Source organism: Protomyctophum bolini (genome assembly GCF_963924005.1).
Source record: "Protomyctophum bolini genome assembly, chromosome: 10".
NCBI lineage: Eukaryota > Metazoa > Chordata > Actinopteri > Myctophiformes > Myctophidae > Protomyctophum > Protomyctophum bolini.
The window spans coordinates 10,929,648-10,939,562 of NC_137871.1; the positions used below are offsets into that span (position 1 = coordinate 10,929,648).

The following is a 9,915-nucleotide window of genomic DNA, read 5'->3' on the forward strand; positions in this document are numbered from 1 at the left end:
TCATTGTTAAGTTCACTCTGTATATCCACGGGCATAATAGCATGATGATGCCATCACAAAACATGGGCTGCATGGAAGAAATGTGTATAGTTTAACTCATAGAAGGTACTAAATTAACTTAATTAAGCAGTCAACGTCTCTTGCCTCATGTTATTCTTTCTTAATTTTAGTATAGAGATCGACTACTATACAATCAAATAAATCTGTATACAAGACATTTTCAGATTTCAGAGAGGGGAGGGAAATACTAAATTAACTGTTAACTACATCAACACATTCCGCGGGGGCGAGTTGGTAAAGGGTCGAGTCGTCTGGCATTCGTTATGATCTATTGGAATATAGAGCTTAAATAAATTCTAGTTACGCAAGTTCGCAAAATAGAAACTTCGCCAAATATACGTTTTACAATCTTTAGGACTTGAGAGAGAGAGGCTTGGGCGTGCGTGCGTGTGCGTGCGTGCGTGCGTGCGTGCGCACGTCTCTAGTCTTCGGACATAATGTCTATCTGCTCAGGGCTGTTGCTCTGTTGTGTAGCGACTCTCCAGCGATTCATGTGCTGGCTTCCTTTTCTCTTGCCGTGTTCGGGGCTCTCCTCTTCCAACTTCTGACGTTTATGTTTAGTCCTGCGGTTCTGGAACCAGACCTTCACCTATAAGGCACAGGATGGAGGACATAGAGTTAATATAATAGAAACAACCACCTTTACTCACACAGCATGCTATGTGAAGCTTTTATAGTACAGTATAAACAATAACTACAGCAGTGGTTCCCAAAGTGGGGTCCGGGGACCCCCAGGGGTCCTTGATGGAGTTCCAGGGGGTCCCCAGCTAAATGATAGTTTGGAACCAAATGGACCCTTATGGGTCTGTAACTCTGAGAGTGGACAAATGGTCCATTTGGTTCCATTTGTCTCATCTCAGATTGCTTTTACAATATAAATTGGGGGGTCCCAGAGATAGGAATGCCATTAAATGGGGGTCCCCCAGTCAAACTGGGGGTCCTTGAAATGAAATGGGTTGAAAATATCACTGCTAGAGCCATAAAATAAATCTTCTCTTATGGGGGTCCTTGGTATATCCTTTCAAATGGGGGGCTAATTAGTGTCAATTTGGGGGCCCTTGACATGTTTGGGAACCACTGAACCACAGCACCGGTTCTCGACGTTTGGGTCTGCGGACCACCAGGGCTCCAAAAGGATCCACCCATATGGTGCGTTCACACGAACAGATGCAAAGATACACAGCATATTTGTCGCTTTGTATCTGTGTTGTTCAACACGATCGCTGACGTCATCAAGCTTGCGGACGTGTGTCCTAAACTAACCAATAGAACATCACAATTAACTAAGTGAGCCAATGATGAATCATAAATAAATATTATTTATTATTAGTATTATCCTGAGCAGCGAACGCACGCACACACACACACACACACACACACACACACCCCTACTGTAACACTAACCTTTTGCGATTTCAACATTTCACACAGAAATACACTGAAGACAGCGTATTTTTGCCACACTACATTATTGAAAAACGGTTGAACATAGGAAAACACTTTACATTTGAAATGTGTCCCTAATATAAATGGCCAAGTTCAGGAACACACACATGCACACACACTCTGAATCTCAGATTTAGTCTATGGGTTGTATTACTCTGCTCATGACATAAATCAAATTTGTATCCATATCCATTGGTTTGTGATTTGGCAGGCTTAGAAAAAAAAGACAAATTTTGTCTGTCTGTGTCTGTCTGTCTGTCTATAGATGTCTATCTATCTATCTATCTATCTATCTATCTATCTATCTATCTATCTATCTATCTATCTACACATCGATACAGACAGGTTAGGGCAGGTCTCCACAGTAGTTGTACATGGAATGTTTCTTTAAGATTCAAGAGATTCTAGAGATTCATGTAATCACTTTTTGTCTGTAAATCATCTTGAAACCGTCTGAGATGACTGCGTTGCTCGAGGTAATGATTTACTGCGGCCTGCCTGACGTCTTCACTACAGATCACATTTCCTTTTCAGGTTGTTAAAAGCCAGTGTATAACTGACAGCCATTGTACCTCGACAGTGGCTGTCAAGCAGTGGTGGGAGAACTAGGCTACTCCGATTTCGGACTTAACCCGTGATGTGAAGCTTATCTGCATTTGAAATTGTACTTATTTAGTTGAATAAATGTACTTAGTTACTTTTTACACCGCTGGTCTCAAGTCGATCAGAAGAGCAGAGAATAGAAGAGAAGAGACTAGAACGCTCACTCGGAACAGAAAAGCATAAAAGAGAATATCTGAGTCATATTATCTTGAGTGCCTGATTCATTGATTAATTGGTTGGCTAGTTGGTTCATTGGTTGTGAAATTAGCTCATGAATATAATCGTCACCAATTGCATCATTGCTTTAAATTGGCATGTACGTTATTGTGACAACCAGATGATAAACAGCAGGTTTGATTAGAAAGACATGTGACTCAGTCATCCATCCATCATCCATCTCTCTAGAATAACGTGATACAACATGCCACATAAGATTATTGCGCTTTCTTTCTTTCTTTCTTTCTTAGGCTTCACTCACACCTTTCGATCTAGAATACAACATTGATGCATGCTGGATGTATGAGACTTGTTTACTGATGCAAGCTCCCAATGCATTTCCAATGGAAGTCACATGGTTTGACACAACATTTTAGTTGTATGGCTTTCGGCTGTGTTTCGACTGCCCCCCCCTCCCCCTCATACAACACAAATGTTGTGTCAAACCATGTGACTCCCATTGGAAATGCATTGCGAGCTTGCATCAGTCAATAGGTCTCATGCATCAGCTATACATAAATCTGTTGTGCACACGTGTGAGTCAGGCCTTGGACGGCACTGCCTGTCTATATTTATGTGTTTCGTGTGTGTCTTACTTGTGTTTCAGTGAGACAGAGAGTGGAGGCCAGTTGTTTTCTTTCCGTTCCCACAACATAATGGTTTTTCTCAAAGGCCCGTTCCAGTCGGAGCAGCTGAGACGGAGAGAACGCTGTTCTGATCCGCTTTGGTTTCCTGCAAAATGGACCATGAAGTAACAGGTTCTCTGGACTACTGTCATCTCCTGGAGGAGGGGGGGAGAGAGAGAGAGAGAGGGTAGGGGTGACAAATCCCGTATTTATTCCTGTTTTACGTACGACTTAAGTTAAGATGTACTCGTCAAGTCTGTGTCCAATCAATGACATGTTTATCAAATAGGCTACTATAGGCTATCAAAGCAACGGTCTTTCTCCTGCGCTTTGAGTAGCCATAACATAGCTACATGTCAGAGACTATAGAATGACACAAGTCCAAATGAAGCAACATGATATTATAATTTGTCCTATGAAATCGTAACATACTGTCATTGGAAGCATGCTGTGTGTGTGTGTGTGTGTGTGTGTGCGTGCGTACGACAACTACAACATAACTAACGGCTCAAAGCACATGGGCTCTCTGCTCTGCTTGGATTTTTGCAGATGATCTGGTTCTCCATTTTGAAAATGGATTTCAGGACAGCCAGAATGTAAATCCAGTCAGACAAGGGCGTTGGCGGTATATACATTTGTAAAGAAACCATTCAACTTTGTAGATCATATATATACATACTTGAGGGGGTTCCATGAGGGAGTCTCAAAACTGTTATTTTTCAGGATCTAAATCGGAGAATATATGCATAAGAACCTACAGACATCTATAGAATTTGGTATACTCAATCGAAGTATCGATTACGCTTTCCCCGTTTTTTTGCACTCGATAACACCGTAGAACTACATCAAACTTTATTTAAAAAGTACAAAAACAAACCATCTAATTGGACAATAATCTAACGCCTGCCATTAGGAAGAGCATCAATGACAAGTCTTCTATGTTCCTCTCTAAGATGTCCCAAGGTCTGCTCACTATAACCACTGCACCACAGCACTACACAATGAATTAGGACTAAAACAAATGTATATACCATTCCCTTCCATGTGACATATAAGGAGCCTCATTTGGATATACATTTGGAAATATACATTTAAATGTAAATACGAGTCCATCAGTTAACGACCATCACAGATCAATGCGTCACGCTTGGCAAAATGCAAAGTCCATTTGTTTGTCAGGTGAATTGATGTGCAATTAAACAAATCCAAATCTCATAGATGCCTCGGATTTTATTCAAACCCAGACAATAGTGCAACGAAGTTTACTCTCCGCTCTCATTGTGTCCCGTGACCGTCTCAAAGCCACACGGTGACAACATGGGACCCTGGGGCCACCGCCTTTTTTGACGGTTTATTAAAATTGCACGTAAAGTTACAAAAATATTTTACATAAGCAAATAGATCCAGGAATTATTTTGAACCGCCTTATGGAAAGTTGCGAGGCACTTTTGAAAAGAGACGGAGAAAACGGCCCACCGCAGACACGCACACGCAAAGAAGCCTGCTTCAGCCCTGAACCGTGTGGTCTGGTCTGGCTGTAGGACGCCTGACTGATGAACTGTTGTACAGGATCTGTATTCACATGCAAAAGGTTCAAGTCGACACAGTGCGGCTCCCGTCTCGTTGGACTGACCTATTGGTCATGGGTTTCTCAAACATATTTGGCACAGGTCACCCCTGTAACTATATAACTTTGCATTGTTACTTAGTTTACAGCATCAAATGAGAGAATATCAGTTTCCATTATACTTGGTGTTTAACCACTTAAACCTCAGCCATCCCTATATTCTGGGGGTGAACATTCACCAAAAATAGCTGACCTATACAAGCTCACAACGTGTCACAACGTGGCGTGTTCTGAGCTTGTAGATCTGCTATATTTGGTGAAGAGACTGGTATACTGTTGACTGAAACAGAAAGCACAAGTGACATTGATACATTTTCAAATATCCAACTATTCTCTGAGGGACCCCTGGACTTGCGTCAAGGCACGCTAGGTTGCCACGGCATCCACTTTGAGCAGGTGAATGATCCTCGTCACACGATTATTGGCTCAAATCCCCCCAAACCAGTTCAGAAACACTGGGGGGGGGGGGGATTATGCATTATGAATGCCTTCTATCTTCCCACCTACTGTTGTGGTGCCATTGAGCAAGGCATCAGTTGCCAACACTCACCTGCTTCATTAAAACTGCTCAATGACCAACAGTAGAATACTGTGGTTGTACTGCATGGTCAACTCTCAATGATCAAAACACTGTGGTTGTACTGGGCAGCGCAGCTCCCAGATATATTGGGCTGCAGCTTGCATGTCTCAAATGTTCCTTAAATATTAAGACTGAAAAATGAAAATAAGAATAAATTAAAGAAAGAAAGAAAGAAAGAAAGAAAGAGAAATACTTTGTAATATGTCAAGTTGGCAATTATCCTAGTTTGTGACGTTGCTGACTGTCACTGTGCAGTGAAAAGCATAACAGAACACTGCAACGGTTCAAATTAAGTCAACATTGACTTTACATACAGGTGATAACAGAAGGAGATGATGCTTATAGTATACTACACATGACTGTGTCTGTGGATGGTTGGCACAAATGATAGTAGGCCTGCAGACAGTATATATGCATCAGTGTTATAGCATCAGCATGGACAGTGGCACTATAAAGGCCCATAGCATATTAGTTATTGTATTATCTCACCACCACAAATTATTGATTCATTTCCCATTTATGACTGCCGTTTTCTCACTTTGCTTGTGCAACAGAATGTAAACCAGCTGATGAATCAGTGTTACTCATAGGAAGGAAGCTGGTTGGCTGATGTGTCAGAACGCTGTGTGAAGTGAAGCAGTTTGTCAGTTCCCCCCCCCCCCCCCCCCCCCCCCATGAGGGATTCTTCTGTATTATCCTTCCCTGTTTCAGTCTAATGTAAAAATGAACAGGGTTCTATATCCTTCCCTGTGTAAACTGGAACAGGGTTCTATATCCTTCCCTGTGTAAAAAGGAACAGGGTTCTATATCCTTCCCTGTGTAAAATGGGACAGGGTTCTATATCCTTCCCTGTGTAAAATGGAACAGGGTTCTATATCCTTCCCTGTGTAAAATGGGACAGGGTTCTATATCCTTCCCTGTGTAAAATGGAACAGGGTTCTATATCCTTAATTCCCTGCATGTGTAAAAAAGGAACAGGGTTCTATACCCTTAATTCCCTGTGTAAAAAGGAACAGGGTTCTATATCCTTAATTCCCTGCATGTGTAAAAAGGAACAGGGTTCTATATCCTTCCCTGTGTAAAAAGGAACAGGGTTCTATATCCTTCCCTGTTTCAGTCTAATGTAAAAAGGAACAGGGTTCTATATCCTTAATTCCCTGCATGTGTAAAATGGAACAGGGTTCTATATCCTTAATTCCCTGTGTAAAAAGGAACAGGGTTCTATATCCTTAATTCCCTGTGTAAAAAGGAACAGGGTTCTATATCCTTAATTCCCTGCATGTGTAAAAAGGAACAGGGTTCTATATCCTTCCCTGTGTAAAAAGGAACTGTGTTCTCTTTTCCAAACAGTGGGTCATAGACCACAAATCATTTTCCCCTATAGAAATTCCATAAATGAAAATGATAATAATTAGGTCGTGAAAATAGTGTATACAAGCTTGAAGCGTGAGTATCCAAAGCTTGTAGATCTGCAATTTTCAATATAGTTTGGGTCCCGTAATCCTGGGCAAACCTGAAAAGTTTGGGAACCACTGCTCTATCCAACCCATTCCAGATTACCGGTAATGTAAAAATGAACTGCGGGTTCCAACCCCATTTCAGTCTAAAGTAAAAATGAGCTGGATTCTTATATCCTGTTTCAGTTTAATGTAAAAGTGAACTGTTCAGTATCCAACAATGTTTCGGTCTATCTGTAACAATAAACAAGGTATATATTCACGAGGATTTATAGCGGCCTATATGTATAGCGTTCTGATATTATTATTATTTCAAAACTAAAGGTCTTTAACCATGGGCTGAACGTATAAACCTGACATGTTATATCTATATATGTTTAATGTGCCTTAATTGTCTCATGGACAGTTGATATGGAAGGGGAGGGAGAGGAGATAAGGAGAGGAGAGAAGGAGAGAGGAGAGACAAATACGGATAGGGTCTAGACTAGAGATATAGATAAAACATGTTTTAAACATTTTTTTAAAAACATGTTCAAACTAATATTGCATTAGGCTGTTAAATAACTAATTTATTTTTATACAACTGTAAATATTAGTAGGCTAATATTAAACATTGTTATATTCATCATATATAACAATTATATATATTGTAATTTCCTATTATTATAAATTAAATGCACCAAATATCAATAGCATAAACTTTCTGTTTTTGATCATTATCAATTAGCACAGTGACATGTTTACCCTTTTTTTAATCTGGTCTTTTTGTCTAAAATAAAATAAAACATCTGAAATGTCAACGAAATCCAATGTGACAAAAAGAGAACAGTCATCAATAATTTGATTATGAATGATAATTAAACAAAATGCATAGCAGCGGTGTAGGCTATAGTAAAAAACAACAAACTTGTTATCTTACTTAATACGTATGCCTTGTTTCAAGTCCTTTAATGGCCGTGTTTTATTGGTTTAGGTCGGGTTTCGCAAACCGTATAGTAGCAATAGGCTAGTAGTTGGCCTACAACTTGACTACGGAGAATATAGGGCCTATACGAAATGAATTGTTTCTTTGACGTCTCAGGGGGATTTATATGTCCTCTGACTGTAGCCTATTTTTATTATGTTTTATTCTGTTTATTTCACTGTATTTCACTGACCCTTGTATGTTTAATTGAATGTTAATGAATCCCCGCGTGAACTGAAATATCTTATTATGGAACGGCTGTTTCTCACAACTCACTTTGGGACAAATAACTTACTAAATTATATTTTAAGAAAAAGCATTGTCTACTTTCTAATTTTCTATTTCACATGCGTGTAGGTTGTTTGTTATAATATAGGTAATCAGATTATTTTGTCTGTCTATCCATAGATATTTTATATAATAAGCCTACTCTATCAAATTATATTTTCAGATAAGTATATAGGGTATACCAACCAAACATATAGGCTAAACTGTAGCTTTACTTTTTTATATATTTTGCACAAAATAAAGCCGTTATTTCTTTGCAGTTAATCCGTGTTAAAAATATAGGTTAATCTGCAGAGAAATTCGCTTTTTGTGCGTTTGTTTCTTTCCAAAAACAAAAATTTAATTCATTACAAACGAGGAAATCCGAAATTGTCTTTGTTTTCATGGTGAAATCATACATTTTAAGTATAAATAATTTACGATTGTTTTTATGTTCATTTTACGGTGAATGTGTATATGGATTTGGTTAGGCCTGTTTCATAATGGAATAAATGCTGCGTGCCAACGATGCAACGAATATACGTTTTACGATAATAAGTGTTTTTACAAGATTGAGAATCATAACCTAAATTCAATCAGCAAATATCAAAATCAACGTGGTTCAACACACCAGATAAATGAAGACCGATATCGTTCGTATAGGCATATCTATGTATATTATGCTATATATACTATGCGCTGCTCGGACAGTTTCAGTAGGCTAGGCCTAAAATCTATAGATCAATAACATAAATCTCCTCTAAGTCGCCTATATCCATGAAAATGTAATGTATAGTTCATAATCCATTAACGCAGAGCGAGACTGTAACAAATGTAAACAAATCATGGACCCCTTGGTTTATAGGCTATACAAATCACATCTCGTTCAAGTTCAGATAACAGACTAAAAATACAAGATAAGGGATTCCCATGCAGCCTTTTCCATTTCAAGGACCCCCGGTTTCTTTTACACGAAAGCACCCTCTCTTTTTTTTTTTATCCCAACGTATACGCTGTAAAATCCTCATTTAACCCCGATAATGTAGCCTACAAATCTGCTACGAAAGTGTTCATTATGTGGTTCCTCGTTATAAAGGGTTCATTATTGGTTATAGGCCCACAAGGACCCCCCCCCCCCCCCCCCTGGCTGGTGGCTGGAACCCAACATTGAGAAACAACAAAACAACAATCAACGGATCGATAAGTGTCTCTCACCCTGGAAGCGGTGCCCGTGCAGGTATCGGTTCCGCAGCACCCAGGGGTAGAAACTAAACGCGTCTCTTTGGTTGGCGGCGGAGGTGAAGAAGGCGTGCGCCGGGATGTGGACCTGATGATGATGATGATGATGATGTGCGCCGGGCGGCTCTCGGTGGTAGGCTGCCGGGGTGATGATGTGCTCCAGCCCGGCTGCGGCCCCCGGCGGCCCGTACAGAGACCTGCCGGTGCCGCCGGTGGTCGTGGTGGTCCCGAAGCAAGAGCCCAGCTCCCCGAACCGCAGGGCGGTGGGTCTGATGGGGTCGTCTCCTCCTCCTCCTCCTCCTCCTCCTCCTCCTCCGGCTGGGCCGGTGCAGCAGGCTGTGGCCGGGTTCGAAGACCCGATGCTGGGCTCTTTAGCCACCAGAGACTCGATGGTGAAACACTTGTTGTTTCCCTGTCGGAACATTCTGATGATTGATGGTGATGGTGGTGATAATGGTGGTGATGAGGCTAGTCAAATCCAGTCTGTCCGTCAAAAAAGTCTCTACAAGTACAATCTCTGATTCTTTAATAATTTCCCAGGTGAAAAATCCATATTAACTCCAAGTTCCACCTAGCCTAATTGTGCCGTAGTTATTATTAGGCTACTCTAATAACTAATGTCAGTCTCGTAATAAATCAATGAATGTCGTAGCTAACCAGCTGGTTCTCACAATAGTAGCGGCCGGTAATGTTTTAATTATTATTTTTGTATCATTACATTTCCTCAAGAACTCCGCGAAGCATGAACCTAATAATTAGAAGGCTCCTCTTCTATTTCATCAGCCTATAGTTTCATCCTCCAGTTGTCATAAAAAGCTAATTAGTAGTTA

The 9,915-nt window shown here is 40.4% G+C and overlaps 1 protein-coding gene across 1 annotated transcript; it reads right to left on the reverse strand.

Moving 5' to 3' along the window:
* Window positions 1-481: 481 nt before the first annotated feature.
* Window positions 482-9,509, reverse strand: LOC308322148 (homeobox protein EMX1-like; the record flags this gene model as incomplete). The annotated part of the gene is made up of 3 exons (XM_080773342.1): window positions 482-649; window positions 2,922-3,106; window positions 9,062-9,509. 3 exons carry the CDS (start codon window positions 9,507-9,509, stop codon window positions 482-484), a joined length of 801 nt encoding a protein of 266 aa, XP_080629468.1.
* Window positions 9,510-9,915: the final 406 nt, after the last annotated feature.